This window comes from Opisthocomus hoazin, chromosome 1 (assembly GCF_030867145.1).
Source record: "Opisthocomus hoazin isolate bOpiHoa1 chromosome 1, bOpiHoa1.hap1, whole genome shotgun sequence".
NCBI lineage: Eukaryota > Metazoa > Chordata > Aves > Opisthocomiformes > Opisthocomidae > Opisthocomus > Opisthocomus hoazin.
Genome location: NC_134414.1, coordinates 29,762,512 through 29,783,803, shown reverse-complemented (window position 1 = coordinate 29,783,803; position 21,292 = coordinate 29,762,512). Strand labels below are relative to the sequence as shown.

The 21,292-nt window shown below is 37.2% G+C and overlaps 1 protein-coding gene across 5 annotated transcripts in view; it reads right to left on the bottom strand.

The window, feature by feature from the left end:
- NBEA (neurobeachin) overlaps positions 1 to 21,292 on the bottom strand; it is a 544,466-nt gene that overhangs the window by 356,149 nt on the left and 167,025 nt on the right. For all 5 annotated transcript variants that reach the window (XM_075420361.1, XM_075420351.1, XM_075420371.1 and 2 more), the window contains exons 13-19: positions 20,891 to 21,059; positions 11,173 to 11,252; positions 10,333 to 10,395; positions 10,127 to 10,224; positions 8,099 to 8,191; positions 2,222 to 2,330; positions 80 to 161 (exon numbers count right to left, since the gene is read on the bottom strand). In XM_075420361.1, coding sequence (XP_075276476.1) covers positions 80 to 161; positions 2,222 to 2,330; positions 8,099 to 8,191; positions 10,127 to 10,224; positions 10,333 to 10,395; positions 11,173 to 11,252; positions 20,891 to 21,059 — 694 coding nt within the window. The remainder of the gene's footprint in view (positions 1 to 79; positions 162 to 2,221; positions 2,331 to 8,098; positions 8,192 to 10,126; positions 10,225 to 10,332; positions 10,396 to 11,172; positions 11,253 to 20,890; positions 21,060 to 21,292) is intronic.

Genomic DNA, 21,292 nt, shown 5'->3' with positions numbered 1-21,292 from the left:
TCTTGAACATATTTTTTCAAAAAACCCCACAACCTCTAGTCAATACATTTATCACACAAACATAATATATTGTCCTTACTTGGATTCTGAATTTTCACTGTAGAATCTGGCTCTGGATGTGGTTTATGAACAACTTGAGTGCATACTTGTTCTGTCAAAATCTAAAATAGAATATTAAGTTCCTTTTACTACCTTTAATTAAATGCTACAGCATTTCCTTGTTCATTTTTAAATTTGTTAAGAACATTTACCATGGCCACACTGTAACTTCCTATAAAACATTTTGGTAAAATGTTTTTATTCTTGAAGACTGGAAATGAGCAATTCTTCTATGCAAGGATCAAGATTTTCATGGATGCACAGTGGCTGGTTAAATACCTTTTTAGTTAGCTGACTAAATATACAATAATGATGTTTTAAATATATTTCATTCATATTCCTCATAGTGTTATACATTCACAGGTCAAAAATACTTTCATGAGCAGTGTGCATTAAAAGTTATTCTCATACGTTCCACCCAAAACCAAACCAAATATTTCTTAAAAGTGGGTTTGGTTTTCTCCAGCTAGGAAAGAGAAATGGTCACAGACAGCATTCCATAGGAATAATCCTGGGGCTTCACATAATCATCAAGACAGATCATTCTCCTGTTTCATCAACCTGACAAACTAATTAATCTGCATTGATGCAACAACACAGACCTTTCACACTGGGATACCTGTCAGAGATTCTATGCAATCAACTATATTTTTAAGAACAAGCTAAAAAATTAATGATATTAACACAAGATTCTCAATAAGTATATTCAAGCAAATGTATTTCAAAATAGAATCATTTCACTAGTAATTCTTACTTATTTTAAAACAGAACTTCAGCTTATTCATTAATCAGTAATCAAACTAACATCAGCTGTAAACACAGTATCTTTGAATGGGTCTGTACATATTGGCCTTTAAAACAGAGCAGAAATATGCCTTTGCTTTTTAGGAGAGCATGGAAAATATGTGCATCAGCTCCTTGGCAAATCTTTTGTACTTCCGGGACTTAACTCCTTTTTCTTCTCCTCTGGCTATTTTTTCCAATGTAAACGCCTGTGGATGCTGGACTCTATGAGGACTTTAATTTTGTCACTGAGTTATGTATTTTCTGAGAATACCAATCACAGAAGCTCTCAGAAATCTGAACTCCGAGACATCTAGACTGTGAGACCCAAATGGTCAAACCACAAAGGTTAAGCTTACATATGTGCAATAAAAAAGAACTTGACGTCTGAGTAAGTCATTGGCAAATAGATGACTTTTAGATTTTTACAGTAATATGAGAAAATTTTCTACATCACTCAGACTCACAACCCTAAACATCAGGCACTCCTTTAGTCTTCCATCTTTTCTGGAATCAATCCTCAGTATCTAGCCATTACACCTATTTGACACTGAAAAAAAAATAACAGCATAATTAAAAAAAGGTCTTTCTAGTGCAGAAGATCCTCAGAAATTGCAAAAGGTTCAATTCTAAGTCACCATTTTAAAAATAATTGAACATTGGACATGAACTTTATGCATCTGCAGGCACGTGGACGTGGGTTTCGACCAATTTGAAGTTGACAATATTTTGCTTTAACAGAATTGCTCATCATCAAAGGTGAAGTTTCTACAAGAGCCTGGTAGAACACTTAAATGCTTTGAAGTCATATTCGCCTCAAGCACTATCTGTGACACAAAAGTGGCTGTCTTCTGTTATCACTTTGGCATACTATCAGCATTACTAGTTAAAAAAGAAGAAATGCACTTCTCAAAAGTTTGTAAACTTGAAAGGAATGACACAAAAAAGAAAAAGAAAAGAAAGAAAAAGAGGTAGGTATCTCTGGCTCCAGCACTTTCCATTGCAATGGAGAAGTAAGAGCAACTTCAGGTCTGCAATAACTTCTTTTGTGTGTGTAAAGTGACGAACATCTTAGACAGCAGGATTTTTTCCATCACCCTTTGTAATGCTGCAAGTGGGAAGTACTATAGAGACTATGTAAAAATCATGACATTGTTAAGAAAAATATCCAAAGCATGGCAAAGTATATTCCGAACCAAGAAATCCTTTCTTAGAATTTCTATCTAAAATTTTCTCAAAAGTGTTAAGAATCAGGATATTGTAAAGCACAGAGTCACAGTATAACTAAGTCACAATTTTTACAACAGAGATGACAATTTTTTTGTTTAATAATTTGTACCTCATAAAGTGTGTTATATGTCGTAACGGTCACCGTATTTGTATGCAGCATCAACCTCTCCCCAAGAAGAGTGAAAAGACTGTGAGTATGCATGATTTCAACCTTTCGCCTGGAAGAGAAAATAAAAATATTAGGAAAATACCAAGCATGTTAAACATTTTAAATAAATGCAAAAAAAAAAACAACCAAAACCCAAATATTTTGATGTTGTACTAAAAGGTTCTAAAATTTGTCATTCTGTAAATATCACGAATTAAACATCATTTAAGATCTTTCCCAATATGAACGCAATTGCAGTAATACACAAAGGTTCTCAGAAAGCAATGCTGTATTTGGGATGAGCTTTTGTACAAAACAAACACACCATTCTCACCCTCCATGATTTTCACAGTGGAAAAAGACAAAGGAATCCCTTTCTATCTTACTCAGGCTGAGAGCGTTCAAGGTGTTCACAGGCTGGCTAAAATGTGATCACTGCAGAACATATCTTTCGTCGTTCCCTCAAGGACTCAGGACAATCCAACCTCAGAGCTTCCAACATAAATACTCACACATACAGATTTATCAGTACTGCCACTCTTTTTATACAGCATTCTTGCATGCAGCCAAAATAATTAAATCCTGGAATAACACATTATAATGCAAAGGCAATAAAATCCTGAAAAGCTATGAAATTCCAAATGATTGAAGTGAATTTTATAGCTAGGAACAAAACTACTCGTATCTTAAAAGGCAGAGAAGAACGCAGCTTGCATCAGTGAATTCCATCTGTCCCAAAACACTGTTCTTTAAAAATTGGATATAACATCATAAATAGAGTACTTCTCGTAAATTGCACCATTAAATTTATCTACTACTGTAATGAATATGAAATAAAAACCATTATTCAAAATAATTAATACTCTAGAGAAGCAGAAAAATTTAAGATAAAATTCAGTGAAGTTTCTGTAAAATTTTATGCATTTAAAAGCTAAGAAGCTCCCTTTTCATGATTACTGCTGATAATAACACAGGTTTAAATTACAAAGATTCATTCTAGAACTTCTGAAATTAATACATTATATTATAATTTTCAAATAACTACAAAAGAGAGTGGCAACAACTTGCAATAGTGTATATTCTTCTATGCACGGAAGAGAGTTCAGGAGTTACATATGGAAAAAACTACAAATATTCTACCTTGTGAGCTATGATGTAGCACACAAAAGTGAAAATTCCTTTAAATGTGCAGATAAAAAACGAAAGTAAATAACAGTATGATTTCAGTGGTGGCATAGAAAGAATCAAGGATGGCAGAGAAGGAAAAAACCATGATTTTGCCAACTGTTAAGGTTAGACAAAGTAGCCTGTCATCACAGATGACAAAGAAAAATCAGTTACGTCATTCAGACTCTCATCTAACACATTACTGGTCACTTCTAAGCATCAATTACCTTCACTCTATGGCTTAATCTGTGATGACTACAGCAATGGTAATTGGTTTTGTACCTATACTTTTGGTTTTAAACTAAAACAGGGTAGGTTTAGGCTGGATATAAGGAAGAAATTCTTTACAAAGAGGGTGGTGGAAACACTGGAACGGGTTGCCCAGAGAGGTAGTGGAGGCCCCATCCCTGGAAACATTCAAGACCAGGTTGGACAGGGCTCTGAGCAACCTGATCTAGTTAGTGGTGTGCCTGCTCGCTGCGGGGGGGTTGGACTAGATGACCTCTAGGGGTCCCTTCCGACCCAAAACTTTCTATGATTCTATAATATTGTATTGGTTCAGATTTCATAAATTACATTATAACATCTCTTCATGCAATTCTGCTTTAGTGTATTAAAATACAATGCCTGTTTCCTGCACTGTGAAACAGAAATTTAAGTGCTTTACAGTTTTAGGTAGTTTCTAATTTTATAATCAGAGTTTCCTGTAGTTGACTACCATTTTATAAAATCAAGTGTATGCACATGTATGTATGCGCACAAATAGGCACACCTAACAAGTGCTAGCTGTAAGATATGAAAATGGGAGGCAGGGGCATTTTTGTTTGCTGAAATCTACATAAAACATGAACATTTACAGATGTTTGGAGGTCTGAAAATATTTTAAAAAGTTTGAAATTCACACAGAATACTCAAGTAGATTTCAATGACTTCAATTACATGAAAAATAAAGATATTTAATCTTGTGCTAAGTACTTACTTTCACTTAACAATGGAAACTATGCTGATACATCCATAATGACAAGTCTTATGGCTTCAGGATGTTCAGAAGGGACATGCGAGGAAGGAAGGGCGGAGGCGTTACCCTTGAGGTCAAGAACTGGATAGGGTATGAAGAGCTCCCTCTGAAGAAGAGCCAGGAGCAGCTAGAAAGTTTTTGGGTAAGAATCGGAGACCAAGGCAACAAAGGGAACCTTGTGACTGGTGTCTACTACAGGTCGCCTGATCAAGGAGATGTTACTGATGAAGCTTTCTTACTCCAGCTCCAGAAGGCTTCATGCTCACAGTCTCTTGCGCTGCTGGGGGACTTCAACCACCCTGAGGTCTGCTGGAAAAGTAGCATGACGAGCTGTAGGCAATCTTTAATTTTATTAATCTGCAGGCAGATCTTTAAGGCCACTTTCCATAGAGCGCAAGAGCTCTCAGTCCCCAGATGTAAAAAATTAGGCAAGGAAGGTAAGAAACCAACATGGCTGAGTCAAGAACTGCTGGACAAACTAAATGGCAAGAAGGAACAGGTATCCTGGGAGGAGTATAGGGACACTTCCTGGTTGTCTACAGATGGGGTCAGGAAGTCCAAGGTGCAGACAGAGCTGAATTTGGCAAGGGATGCAAAGAATAACAAGTAGGGCTTCTACAGGTATGTCAGCCAGAAAAGCAAAGTCAAAGAAAGTGCACCTCCTGCAATGAACATGACTGGGAAACTGGTAACACCAGATGAGGAGCAGGCTGAAGTATTCGACTCTTTTGCCTCGGTCTTCACTGGCAACCTCTCTTCCTATATATCTCAATTGGATGGACCACAAGGCAGGGACTGAGGAAGCAAAGTCTGTTCCACTGTAAGGAAAGATAAGGTCCATGACCACCTCAGGAACCTGAAGATGCATAAGTCTATGGGACCTGATGAGATGTATCCCAGAGTCCTGAGGGAACTGGCTGATGTCATTGCCAAGCCACTCTACATGATATTTGAAAAGTCATAGTGGTCAGGTGAAGTCTTTGATGAGTGCAAAAAGAGAAACATTGTGCTCATTTTTAAAAAGGGTAGAAAGGAGGACCCTGGGAACTACCAGCCTGTCAGCCTCACCTCTGTGCCTGGGAAGATCATGGAACAGATCCTCCTAGGAGCTACGTTAATGCACATGGAGGACAGGGAGGTGATTTTAGACAGCCAGCATGGCTTCACCAAGGGCAAGTCCTGCCTGATCAACCTAGTGGCTTTCTGTGATGGAGTGATGCATCAGTGGGCAAGGGAAGAGCTACACGTCATCTATCTGGACTTCTATAAAGCCTTCAATATGGTCCCCTACAACATCTTTCTCTCTAAATTGGAGAGATATGGATTTGATGGGTGGACTGTTCAGTGGATGAGCAACTGGTTGGATGGTCGCATCCACAGGGTAGTGGTCAACGACTCAATGTCCAGATGGAGATCAACGACAAGCGGTGTCCCTCAGGCATCCGTACTGGGACTGGTGCTGTTTAACATTTTCAACAATGACTTAAACAGTGAGATCGAGTGCACTCTCAGCATGTTTGCAGATGACACCAAGCTGAGTGGTGCAGCTGACATGCCTGAGGGATGGGATGCCACCCAGAAGCACACTTCGACAAGCTCGAAAAGTGGGCCCTGTGAACTTTGTGACATTCAACAAGGCCAAGCGTAAGGTCCTGCACATGGGCTAGGGCAACCCTTGCTATCAGTACAGGCTGGGGGATGAAGGCATTGAGAGCAGGCCTGAGGAGAAGGACTTAGGGGTACTGGTGGATGAAAAACTGGACATGAGCCAACAATGTGCACTTGCAGCCCAGAAAGCCAACTGTATCCTGGGCTGCATCAAGAGAAGCATGGCCAGCAGGTCGAGGGAGGTGATTCTGCCCCTCTACTCGGCTCTGGTGGGACCCCACCAGGAGTCCTGTGTCTGGCTCTGGAGCACCCAGCACAGCAAGGACATGGAGCTGTTGGAGCGGGTCCAGACGAGGGCCACAAAGATGATCTGAGGGCTGGAACAGCTCTCATATGAGGAAAAGCTGAGAGAGTTGAGGCTGTTAAGCCTGGAGAAGGGAAGGCTGTGGGGAGACCTTATGGCAGCCTTTCAGTACCTGAAGGGGGCCTATAGGAAAGATGTGGAAAATATTTTCAGCAGGGCTTGTTGGGATAGGACAAGGAGCAATGGCTTTAAACTAAGGGAGGGTAGATTTAGACTGGATATAAGGCAGAAATTTCTTACAATAAGGGTGGTGAAACACTGGATCGGCTTGCCCAGAGAGGCAGTGGAGGCCCCATCCCTAGAAACATTCAAAGCCAGGTTGGATGGTGCTGTGAGCAACCTGATGTAGTTGGAGATGTCCCTTCTTATTGCAGGGGGGTTGGACTAGATGACCTTTAAAGGTCCCTTCCAACCCAAACTATTCTATATTTCTATGATTCTAATCAGATACTAAGGACCTGGAAATGAAACTTTGGCTTCTGAAAAATCACTTTTTCTGTAATGTTCCACTGACAAAGTTTGCTACTTGATTTACTGGATACGTGATAAATATCTTAAACATATGTAATATTTGGACACAACCAGGCTTCCGCACAAGTCAAACCTTCATCTGATGTATCTTACTTAATCCAACTCCTATCAATGTGAATGACTGTTAGTAAGTAACATTTGAAAAGCCCTTGGAGATTCTTGAGTAGACCATCAATTTGCTTTATTGATTCCCAGAGCACTACTTGGCTTGCTGAATCCCAGAAGAAAAATCCCATTTGGGAGCATATTCACAGCTAACTACCTCTCTATTATACAGTCATACTTTATTGATCTTACTGAGAAAAGCATGTCTAGCAATACTGCACTCTGGCTGGAGTCCTAGCCCCTTTCCCTTCTAAGGACGTTTTATGCAATGAAGTCTCTCGTGAAGCATATGGTTAATATTTGTCCTGCACAGTCTACCACTGGAATATTGTTGTGGCTTAACCTGGCAGACAGTTAAGCACCACACGTAGAAGCGGAGAAGTAAGCAACAGCAGGTTACACAGCGCTGCATGTTTATTTAATTCTTCTTAACACCAAAATATGGAAGATAAGACAACTATGACTATTTCGTGACACCAGTTCTTTTTAAATGTGAATATTTCTTGCATAGAGGTATGTCCTTATCTCCTTTTTAAATGATCATTTACTTAGCCTGTTTGCTTTTCTTTCCAAAACTTTCCCACGTGAATAACATATTCTTGTATTCCGTTTTTCCCATAATTTTAAAGCTATTTTTGAAAGTACTGCCCTGAAACTTTTATCGCAATAACACTGAAAATTCCAGCAACAAATTTTCGATGACGCTCATATGTTCCCTATTATACTTAGCTGAACACACAGTATGCATTTATAAAAACTGTTTTTTGAAAATGTTTTTCATTTGTTTTAAGACTTGAATTTCAGCATGTCATATATTTGGCAGACATTCACTGTATCTTTTCAAATGTCATAGTAGTAACAAGTTAACTGGAAAATTAATTTTATCACAATGTATAAAGGTGCAAATTATTAATCAGAAAACCCAACAATTGCACTTTAAATGATTTCTAAAGACTGTCAAAGAATACACAGTAATCAGGACAAAATGACAAGAAGAATTGTGAACTTCAATACACAACTACAACGATTGTAAAACTACACTTACTTATGACCCAAGTGTTTAAGAAAATATCCAAGGACCTTCAAAGCTTGCACCCATATACTCTCACTTTTGGAAGCCAATAATTTATAAATTACTCTAAAAAAGAAAAACAAATTCAACATTTTTTTCAGTTTATTACTAAACATTACATATATAGATTGCATTTCAGGGAAATTTCTTAATAAATAGAACTATAAAAACAGAAATTTACACAAAAATGAAGGATATACTGAAAGCAGCAAGCACATCCTAAGGGTTTGATTATGAATTCTTTAGGTTAGACACATAGTAACATTTGGTTCTGTTGAATGTTTTCTAAAAGAAAATGACAACCTTCTCTCATACTTCTACCTTTGAACAACCAAATAAAAGACAGTCTGAGCAGTTGCAGCTTAAGACAAGAGAAGCAGATTGGAGTACAAAAGGTTACATCCTGGAGTTTCTTGGAGTACCTGCATGCTACTGCAAATCTCCTCTTGTTCTTAAAAACCCTACTCAATATCCTTTCTACACAGGATAGGGTACCTGCATTTAATCACAGGATGTTTATAGTGAAGTCTCCTTTGTCAAAACTAAAATATGGCAATATGTTACTCAAAATCCCACATATGCCTATGAAGCTACATGCTCATTGCATCAAAATTTGCAGTAGAAAAAAAAATACACCCTCTGGTTTTAAATCCTGGATAAAAAAGGCCTAAAAATTTAACTAGATTAATTAATATGATTGGTTTAAGCAGAAATTCTATAGTCTTTCAGAATGGGAACCAGTTTTGATTTGAGGACACCAAGAGACAGAAAGCATTACCCTTTCCCTGGACTGTTCTTCAACAAACATTTAAATTTATATTTTGGTCTCCCATTTGAATTAGCTCAGTTTCAGCTTTTAGCCATTCTTTTTAGTCTTTCTCCACTAAATAGTGCTTTAGCAGACAGTATCTTCCTCTTTTGAAAGGACTTATGCCATTACCAAACGACCTCTGAAGTTTTCATCCTCTGACAATCAAAGCAGAGGAACCCCTAATTCTATGCAAGGCTTTTTTTTTTTTTAATACTTAATTGTTGCAATTCTGTGCATTCCCTCCGCTTTTTCAACACAGACTTCTAAACACAGAGACTGCACCATCAAACAATTTTAATACCACAAATGTTACATAAAATATCTTAAATCCTCTAGATCAGTCTCACCCTTCTTTGAAAGCTGTCAGGAATAGAATTCCATCTGAATACAGACAACCAGATGCAGAAAACAAAGTCCTAACCATGAGTACAATGAATCTTCCCTTCAACTAGCACTGTCATTCAAACAGTTTCAAAAAGTACTTGTGCAAAGATCTTAGTATTTTGGCAAAACAGAGCTTGAATCTTTCAGGTAGTAGATGGCCTCCTCCCCCTCCCCCTGTTTTACAAGCCCCTAGCATTTTCCAAAGTATTTTCAGAACAGCACAAAATAAAATTCTATAGTAAATATTGAATTGCTAACATGAAAATTATTAATCTCTGAAAAAAACTGCATTACCAAATTAGGCATAAGAAAACAACAAAAATACCCCTTCTCTGGAATTATCAGTTATTAATTTTACTGTCAAAGAGAGTAACTTATGAATTCCACAGACAGATATTTAATCTTTTCAGAGAGGATTTGAGAGGGCACGATTAGGGCATGATTTCTCTTGTTTTCCTCTTTTTCCTTCCAGATTATGTTAAACATCTGAAGACAGAATATTCAAAATTATTCTGAGATAGATACTTGGCTTTTTGATGCATCTTGTTAATTACCCTTTTATTTGAGATTGAGAAGCATGTACAACAGCACATCTACCTTCAAATATCATAATGATAACCTTAAGCAGAAATTTTCTTCCTCTAAGCTATCAAAAACACTCTGTTTTTGACAAAAAATATAGCCTACACTAATAAAATTGTAGTCTGAAAGATCAGCAAGTGTGCTATTCAAGTGAAAAAGAAGTAACCTGGAGAGTGATGATACTGGAACCACCTTTAAGATATTTTCTCACTTCACTGTCTTACCGTATCCCATTTCTCTGATCAAAGGCAGGTATCATGGATGCTGGATGTTCGGACATTAGTGCCACTAGCAGCTGCAGCACATCATGAATATTTTCATCCTGCATGACAAGCATCAATGTTACTCCACAAACTAACCTCAACAGCAGGCTTCCCATAGAGCTGATACAACTGGTCACAGTAAAAGATACATAATTACAGAAATGTACCTCATGCATTGTTAATAAGTAATTTAATATGCTCTGCAGTTCATCTTCTTTCACTCCTCGATCCTAAAAAAAACATAAAAAAGGAGAGGCATTTTTCAGAGAAAATACATTCTTTACGTTTGGCTCAAGAAAAACTTGGACCAAGTCAAATAATCCTATGATTCTTTTCTATTTAAACTCAAAAGACTAAATTCTCTCTTCCATTCCATTGCTTTTCCTTATCATATTAACAATTCAAAACAATATGAAGTCCATCCTCTGTTCCTGCTAGAAAGGATTGTTAGTGTGGGCCCACAGATGCTGCCAACTATTACTGCCACTCCTATAATCCCTGAGACAGAACAGAAAAACCATGAGGAATAAGCCAGGCCAGAAAATACTGGTGTTCAGTCTAGTCTCAAATGGCTGATTACACCTCAGAGACTAGCATTCAGTTTTAACACAGGGAAAGAGTCCTAGATCACTTCAATCAGCGGCAGAACCAAATAGAAGTATAAAGCAACAACTAACTTAACAACTGCCATTACCTTTTTCATTTGATCAATGGAGCAACTGTCTACTATCACAAAAAAAAGCCCAAATCCTGAATGTTCTGTAGTGTCATATACTGCTTCTGCAAGTACATTTAATAAAGTACATACGGCATATTTAGTGACATTAATAAGGAAGATTGTGTGGATTTACTACCTTTATGTTGATTAGAAGTATGTGCATGAACATTAAAATTATCCAGAAACAGATACAATACCTGACAAGTATTACATATTTACTACTATGAAAAATCCTATTACATGTACAGAACAGATCTTCACGTTTTCCATGCGGAATAGACTGTTTTACCTTTAATATTAGTTGTTTCAAAAACAGAAGCATAAATGCCCTTAGTGATATGATTTCTTTCTGTGAGGGCCGAGGACCATCTGGAAGAAGCAAAATATACAACTTTTAAATATAAATTAATTCCTTTAACAACTGCTGCCTCTTAAGGAAATCACAGTTCCTAACACATATTTAGTATTCTATTCATTATATAAAAGTTAATATTTGCAAATGATATAATTTCTGACCTTTCAGAATCATATTTCACAACACCATTATACAGAAGTGATGTTTCATTTGGAAAAAAATAAATCCTTTTTTTTCTTTAAACAAAGACACAGGGAAATGAAAGGTAGTAATCAGGTCTACACTGACAGAAATAAACTAAGGTATATGTTCTGTAGGTGTCTTCATATGAGCTGGGAGTTTCAAATCCCAGTATAAGCAACTACTCCATTGACTAGATCTACTCAACTGACCCAATGTCAGTGCCCAATTCAGGGTAAAATTTATTAGTTCTATTGACTACATTGAGTTGAATTCCACGGAAAACAATAAAAGTTTAAACACCATGTACAAGCTACACTGAGGACATGTAAACTTAAAAGGATCTGAATACAAAGTTGAATCTCACATAAAATATGTGATAACAACCTGGAATAACTAAGCCACCATGTTAAATACCATCTGAAAGCCAACAGAGAAAGGATTAATGAAATATTATTGGTGGCCATTACTTGTAGCAGAAACTGAAGCTATTTAACTGAAGAGAAATTACCATCTGTAGAAAATATTAAATTTAAACCAACAAAATAAAATCTGTAATCCATAACACTTTAAACAATTGTGCTTAAGGCAGTACATCAGGAAAACAGAAGTATTTAAAAAATCGAATAAGAAACAGAGCCTGGACAACTACACTTACTTGAAACTTGCTCTATCATATTTTCCGTTCTTCCCTTTCATAAATAGTTAAGGCTGAACTGTAAATTCCTTAAAGTCCCTACTTCCCAAACAATGCATGTCATAGACAGTTTTAAATTTTGCACAGTGAAAATAAATGCAGCCTAATTTATTTTTTCATCAACCATTTCATCTTCTGCTGATAAACACATATCAAAGATTAATAACACTCTATGTCTCTGTATTATTTCCAATCCAGATAAATGCAGCTTTTTAATGAAGATTTTTTTATAGTCTCTGGTGCCACTCTTGGAAGCAAAGCCACTGCTGTACACACAGTAATTCCAGCTTGCAACAAGGACAAACCTGAAGGTAAGTTATATTTGTTTGGCTATCAGGAACAAAAAGAGTGGCTAATCCTCTCAAGTTTTCTTCTTTGTTTGGGAGTGGAGAGAGGAGAACTGGGTACTTCTCAGGCAGAAGCAAATAGATCTCAACCTCTCCCCACCACCACGTGTAAAACCAGTAAGAATATTGCTGTAAAAAAAATATCACATAGGCTTTAAAGATATAAGAACATTTTTATACCCATACGTTCTAATTGAACCATGAAACATCTATTTCTCATTGTAAAAACAGAAGTAAGTTGGATTTTTTTGGTACTAGCTGGAACTACATTAAATCTTGCATGAGTTTTTATGGCAATGCTGTGATTCTAGCCAAGAGCTATTTTTTCCCCCCTAATTCAAATGCAGATTCAACTCCTCTAACGGCATAACAGAAATCTGTTTCTTCACACACCCTCCTCCCTCCTACACCTTACTGGGATTCAGTATCGGACAATATCTGAAAACTAGGCCTAAAACCAGAGGCATTTTGTCTTTTCTGGAAGGCTGTATTTATGGAAACGGAAAACAGAACACTAAGAAAGCAGGGAGCTCTGCAAAGCTTTCTGTAACAGAAATTTCAAGGAGGGATTAAAAAGAAGATATCCCAAATTAACTGGGAACCTGTTCAAAGATACCTGAGATTCATACTGCTTATTCACATACTCACTAGTTTCTCTGGAGATGCGTGAGCACCCTGAAAAGGATTCTTTAACACGCAAATGATACCAAAGGAGTTGTTGTCTCCAGGTTATATGCGGAGCAGGCAAAATGGTGCTTTTTCCTTAGGTCCTCCTTGTACTTATTCCCTGTATTTTGGTTGTGTGTTGAAGATTCACTGCTTTAGAATCAGAAAAAGGGGACAGCCTCTACCCAAAATACTTTATTAGTTTGAAAAAATAAGAGGACTAACAAAGAAAAATAAGAGAGGCTTGAGAAACTGGAGGCTATGTAACCAGCAGACAGCTGTAAAGAGTGGAAGAAAGGACTGCAGCAGTAGTAATGCAAGTCACCTGATACTAATTGAAGGGAGTTAATTAATCTGGGAAGTTTTAAAGCCACATAAAATGGATTTGCCACTATAATTGTTATGTCATCAAACTCCTTGGCTTCACCACTAGTTGAAAACTTATTTTAAAAAATGTATTATTGACCAAACAATAATATATTTTATGATATAATAAAGAATAATCCTTATACACAGAATCACAGAATAGCAGGGGTTGGAAGGGACCTCTGTGGGTCATCTAGTCCAACCCTCCTGCCGAAGCAGGGTCACCTACAGCAAGCTGCACAGGACCTTGTCCAGGCGGGTCTTGAATATCTCCAGAGAAGGAGACTCCACAACCTCCCTGGGCAGCCTGTTCCAGTGCTCCATCACCCTCAGAGGGAAGAAGTTCTTCCTCATGTTCAGACGGAACTTCCTCTGCTTCAGTTTGCGCCCATTGCCCCTTGTCCTGTCACTGGGCAACACTGAAAAGAGTCTGGCCCTATCCTCTGACACACACCCTTCAGATATTTGTAAGCATTTATTAGGTCCCCTCGCAGCCTTCTCTTCTTCAGGCTGAACAAGCCCAGGTCCCTCAACCTCTCCTCGTAGATGTTCCAGTCCCCTCATCATCCTCGTAGCCCTCCGCTGGACTCTCTCCAGTAGCTCTTCATCTTTCTTGAACTGGGGAGCCCAGAACTGGACACAGTACTCCAGATGAGGCCTCACTAGGGCAGTGTAGAGGGGAAGGAAAACCTCCCTCGTCCTGCTAGCCACACTCTTCTTGATGCACCCCAGGATCCCATTGGCTTTCTTGGCAGCCAGGGCACACTGCTGGCTCATGGTTAACCTGTCGTCCACCAGGACACCCAGGTCCCTCTCCGCAGAGCTGCTCTCCAGCAGGTCCGCCCCAAGCCTTTACTGGTGCATGGGGTTGTTCCTCCCCAGGTGCAGGACCCTGCATTTGGCTTTGTTGAACCTCATCAGGTTCCTCTCTGCCCAGCTTTCCAGCCTATCCAGGTCACGCTGAATGGCAGCACAGCCTTCTGGTGTATCTACCACACCTCCCAGTTTGGTGTCACGCATACACCGAGGTAAAGAGAGACAAGCAGATCTTTTTTTTCAACTCAAACATTCAAAAGTAATTTTCTTTGCTGTTTATTATTCTTTGTGCCCACCACTAGATATAGACAATTCAGTGTCACCATCACTCATAAACTGATAAACAGCACTGCTAAAGACTAAAACCAACGCCAAACCAAATCAACAACAACGATAATCCTTTTAAGATCTGGTACAGCAACCGTACGTCCCTAACACAAAATAACAACATTGTTGTTACTCGGTGAAGAGAAAGGATGGCTCCCTTATCCCACACCAGGGTGAGTCACTCAATCACTTCCTGCTTTTAGATTCTTTATGTATGTATTCATTGCAGATAGAACACGATTTGCATCACATCTTTTTTTATTGCACACTCATAATGTGAGTTATCCAGCTTTATCCAGACAAAAATAAATGAAAAAAGCTTATCCAATTCATCCGTGCAGCACAGAACAATTACAGGGGCATAAACCAAAACTAATTAAGAGGGAATAAGGAAACATATCCACAGAGTAAAGTACAACCAGCACTCATGTAAGAAAACTGATTGGGAGCTTTGAATAACAAAAATAATGATTTCTAATCGTGTCTTTGGAAAGAAAATATTGTGTTAGCAGTTCAACAAGCAATGAAACGCATCAGTCTTCCACCTGGCTTTTTTATATGTAAAAAGCATGATTTTTCTACTCCTTAAATTACTGAAACATGATACAGATAGCAGAATCTGATCTCCATGCATGCGTAAAAACATCACAGGTTATGTGGATCACAGAAGGACCTACCTTTATGTCAGTGTTGTAAAGCTAAGGAGAACTGAGTTCCACTCTAACCCAGCCCCTGAAATAACTCTGTGCAACTTTTTCTGTCCACAAAAGCTATAGTTATTTTCTCCTTATAATAATTTTCATAATTCCCTCTTTTCTAGCTCATATTCAAAATATTGTATATTAAAAATGTTCTTAAAAACTGTATTTAACATGAGGTAACTTGGACATTACCAACCATGCGTTCTCTAGTAGGAGGCAAGACACTGCTCATAGAGGTCCATTCAGAGTAAGATTTGGGACATTAGGCGCAAGAGTTGGGAAGCACACAGGAAACACCAGCAGAGAAAAAGAAACAGCCAACAGCTCAAGAATGAACTACATTACTCAGTAGTCTGGAACTTAAATGCATATTTCTCTCATACAACAATGAAGTTGCAAGTATTTCACAGGGATACTCCACAACAGGGTCCAAAATTGTTATTTAACACAATACATTTCTGAGAGTTGTTAACACTGTGTGTCCAAAGTTATTTTTTCTTGCAAAAAAAACTCCACAATATTTATTTTTGTGTTACTGACTTCAACTCATACCTTCTCATTACTGCACCACTGTTGGCTCATCAGTATTTTCAGAGAATGCCATGCAGTTGATAAGTAATTCCAATGAAGATTTTTCAAGGCATAAAAATTCTGGTGGGCTCTAACAAGGTCTCTCTTAAATTTACAAAAATTGTACATCAAATTACTGCATTAATGTTTTATTTTTCTTTAAAAAGGTTAACAAAGAAATTAAACCATCTAGCAGTAAGTAGACATCCAAAGACGAAAATTTTAAAAATGTGTTTAAATTATTCTCTGTTGCTCTGATATTAAAAATACGTGTTTTGCCCCTTCTGAAAGACAAGCACAGCTTGGCCTTTCTTTAAATATCAGTCTAGTATCTATTTTGAAATGACGAAACATCAAAGAAGCACAAAGACTGGCAGCATAACACTAAGACGTCTCTGGCAGCTTGAAGTATTATCATTGAAATGCACCACCTACCATAGCAAGTTAAAGAGTCAAATCTCTCCCCTCTTATTCTCTTACTCAATCCCAAAATCCACAAAAGCAAATAATTACAGCAAGAAGTAACAGAATTTCAAATAATTTTTACTCAATTGCATGCTTCACTGTGTCTCTAGTTGCTGCAACTGTTGGGCAACCCTATGACCTTGTCCCACCTTAACATCTTATTCTGTATCATTTAACAAAATGTTACAGGCATACACATGGCAAATCAAGACAACAGCTATAACTATAGTTCAAGTGTAGGATGTAAAATATAATAAAGCTTAGAGATTCTTTCCTGTGGAAATTGGCTTGACATTTTCTGGTCTTCTTGACATGAGAACTATTTCACAAGTTCACTTTTAATATGGTCTTCATAAAACACAAGTCACTTTTGTCCTGTCACCTGTTTATAACTGGTAATTTAATTTTAAAAAAACACAAACACAACACAAAAAAGAAAGTAACACTCACAATTTTAAACAGAAAACTTGCCTATGCCTAAAATGTAAAACCTACTAAGCATAATTATCAAGCAAGCTGATAAGTATACATTCTAAAAAAGTGCTTCTAACACTTCAGAAGGAAACAAAAAACACAAATTTAGTATACTGAATCCAAGAAGAAATACCAGCTTAAAACAGGAAAGCAATAATGAAAGAGATACAAAACCAAATTTGAAATAAATATTTGAGCCTTTTAAGTAATTCAAAACATGTACACCTCCCATTTTATAAGCAGAATAGCAGGAGAAGCAAGGGAGAAAACTTTCATTTTTTAAGAAAACAGCGTTAGCCAAATTGGAAACCTCAATATTGAGCCACTTTGGCTGTAAATGAGGTATACTAAACTGTCAGCACAGAAAACTCACCCACTTTGTGTTTTATTAAGACAGGGGAAGGCAAAAAAACCTTGAAGCAGAGTAACCGCAAGTAATAGTAAATAAAACTACCAATATTAAAAGGTGTTTCAGTATCTCTACACAAAAAAAGATATGCCTAGAAGACAAGAAAGCATCACACTACTAAAATGTCTGCATGAATAAGCTTGCTTTCTAATTTGACAGTAAATTATTTGAAGGCACTGTAACACACAGTCATATTTTGCATATTGGCAAGATTCCCATTAAAGTCTTCTTCAGGTCTGAAAAGTCTGATGTCAAGTTAGCTAAGAGTTTCAGTTGCCTCTGATAAGGGAATATCATATGCCATTTTCTCGCATTATGATATTTTTCTGTTTCTTACAGTAAAATTACTGTTCATAGACAATGGGTCCTGTTCTTTCATTTTGAAATATCAAATGCTACTTAAAATGCAGCAACTCTAACATTCACGTAATTGTATTCTTACAGTATAAATTTCTTACTTTCAAAAACTTCTTTCTACACATTATTCTACATCTTAACAAATGATAAACTTGGCAGCTACACATGGCAGTAGTGGCTTTATGCAGGCTAAGAAAAATCAACACAAAAACAAAATCCTGGAACAGTCAACTATTTTAAATATTAAGATTGGTGAAGTTATGAGCAGCTGAAAACAGAAGTGGAAAGAAAAAAGCATTAAGTGCATTAACTACAGCTAGTTACAATATTCTAAGACTATAAGCCTGAATCAGCCAGACCTGCATATCCCATCGGCAGATTGCACTTAACGTTAAAAGAAAGAGCACCTGATGAAGAAAAGCTATGTAATATCCAGGTGATGAAACATTTTGAAAAGTTTTCAGGGATTTTATCAACTGAAAGTAATTAAAGTGAACTTGATAAAAAACTAATATGAAATTAAGTTACTACAAAATTAAATTTAGTAACCCATCACCTCAGCAATTATAACATTTCCACAGTCATTTGCTTGCAAATCACCACAGTTATTACAGCTGTATCAGTCAGAAGCAGAAGCTACCTGTGAAATAGAAGCACAAAAAGTCCTAGTGCTGATTTGCATGGAGAAAATTCCACAGCTATGCTGGACTTGCACGTCCATTGCTATGACACTGATCCCTCTCCCTGGTAAGCCATCATTCTTCAACTCAACACAGGGAAAGTCATTTTACAGATGGGAAAGAGAAATACAAAATACTTTCTTATAGTTGTATCGATTACATGGGACTTTCTGCAGTCTAAGCAACAGGAAGGAAGGAAGAGGATAAGGAACAAGGAAGGAAGTTGAGATTAACCCTTAAAAAAGTCACGTTTATCTGTAAATCTAACTAAAGAAAACAAAGGAGAAAATTCAGATGTAGTGGATAATAGCATGTATTTGAAAATGTGTGTGGCCTCACAGCTTACCAAACACCTTCCCAGCTACTATATGAAGGCCTTGGTAACTGTGATTTTTCTTGTCATACTGCTACATCAAACCACCAGTAATTTGCACTATCTGATTACCTTTCAGGGAACTACCTGGCTGCCTTCCTGAGAACAGCAGAATATTGTCTAGAATTGACACAAATGAGAAGAGAACTTACTATATCCTTAAAAATGAGTAAGAAGGAAAGAAAAATTAGGGAAGTAAAACTGCCATATGTATGGTAATTTAGAGTTAACTGATTCATTTCTCATTCCTAATTTTGTATTCTTGTGTACCCCATGCCTTCTGTTCAGATTTTGATGAATACATTATATATTTTTTGTAGGTATTCAGCTGGCATTACACATACAAATACTCCAAAAATACAGCTAACGGCAGAGAGGCAGATCTGGGCAAGATAAAACCAAGCCATACCTCCTACAGAAAGAAATGTCATACTGTTTGCACAAAAGAGCAAGCCTAGCCAGAGGGACATCTGTAATATGCAACAGATTTTCAAAGTGTTGTTACGTACTAGTATCATGATACAGAAGCACAGAAATTCTTTAATTAACAAACTAAACAAAACAAAAAAAAAACCCAAACACAAAAACAAATCCCCAAAACAATTACAGCAATAACAAGCAGACAGTACTACCGAACTTAGTCTCAAACTAGTTGAGCAATTTTCCAGGTCTCTCTAGGTGCATATATGGTTGACACTTGGAAACATCACCTCCCAACAGCTGGTCATTCATCTCACAAATATGATGTCCATATAAGCTGATCATTTTATCACTGACAAAAATTTCAAGCTAATGAGGTAACCACCACAGTTAATTTTCATAATCTGGTATTACAAACTTTACATTCAAATGAACAGCAAACAGCATGCTTTTGTTAGGTATTTTTAAGCAAATTTTAACAATTTTATGAAGAATATAATTCATCTAATTATACTATGAGAGAACTATGAATAAGTCTCAGCTGCAAAAGCAGCTCTTTCTGTGAGCCTCAAAAAGTTACAATTTCACTGCCTATTAGGATTCCTAATCTAGGATAAGAATCATTCCTTCCATGTTTATTTATTAAAAAAAAAATGGAAGAAAAACTCTATGCATACAGCTCACTTACAAATGAAGAATTATCCAACAACTTAAATGTTATATAAGCCACATTCTTAAATATTTGGATATGTGACAGCATTAAAACATTCCCCAACTATTCAATTTCTCAGCTTGACAGTAATAGTTACAGAATAAAGTAATTAATGAAGTTCTTTATATGAATTAATTTTTAAGAGACTTTCAGCCAAATCCTCCCTGCTTTACACAAGTAGTCAGCTAAATGGAATGACATTACAGCTGGAGTATATAGGATTAGAATGATTTGATGCTCTGGTTAATACACGTCTGTTACTTGCAGCGTTTAGCTGGTGTGTATTATTGTATTTTCTGGTTGCTGTCATTCAGTGCTTCCTGAGTTAAGCTAAGCACATGACCATAAGCAAAGTTAAACCAACCTCTATTTCATAAAGACAGTGAAAAATCATTATCATACTGGAAATACAACTTCAGAGATCTCAGCAGTGACAACTAGAAGTGTCCACTCTGTTTTCAACATTGCTTAACACTACCAATTACTCAAATCTCACCGAGCTTTCTCTGGTATATGAAATACACTTAAGATTTCCTCTTTGTTACAGATGAAGAAAAATCAGTGACTTTAATATATTTCCTAAAGTGTGCCTTCATAAGAATATGCTATGCGAGTGAAGACCAGAGTTGGAATCTTATGGGAATACATACAAACATAAGGAATTTAAACTAAGAGAGTGTAGATTTAGATTAGATACAAGAAGAAAATTCTTTACGCTGAGGGTGGTGAGGCACTGGCACAAGTTGCCCAGAGAAGCTGTGGGTGCCCCCTCCCTGGAAGTGTTCAAGCCCAGGTTGGATGGAGCTCTGAGCAATCTGGTCTAGTGGAAGGTGTCCCTGCCCATGGCAGGGGGGCTGGAACTAGAAGATCTTTAAGGTCCCTTCCAACCCAAACCATTCTATGACCCTATGATTCTATGATTCATCAGAGGTGTATGGTACACCAAAAGTACTTGCACAGTCCTTCTACTGTTGCCCACTGGTACTGATTTTCGCCATTTACTTTCCTCCTTACCTACAGATCACACATTTACACCATAAACCGTCTTATACAAGAAATGCTTATATTTGCTTTCTTATGCATTGTACTTACCTAATCCTTTAGGAGTTATGCCACTGCTATCAGCAGGATTAACTACCCAGTAGTAGTATTTCAGTGTGTGCATTAACTGCAGTACTGTTCCTACTCTGCGTATAGTGTTATAGATTGTAGCAGTTCCAATGAATTCAGCTGACAAGTAGGTATACAAAGACAGCTGCACCTGAAGAATGAAATAGTTATCCACATAAACTTAAGTTCTGTATTAGTAACCTTAACTTCTAGGTTTTTTTAGAGTTTACCTTGGATATGATATAAGAAACTAAAAAATAATTACACCTTTAGTTAGGGCAGGGACTGGACTGACACCTGGAATGATGTCCAGAGGTCCCTTCAAAACTAAATTTTATATGATTCTATGATTTAAGTCACGACAAGCATACTGGTTTGTTTTCT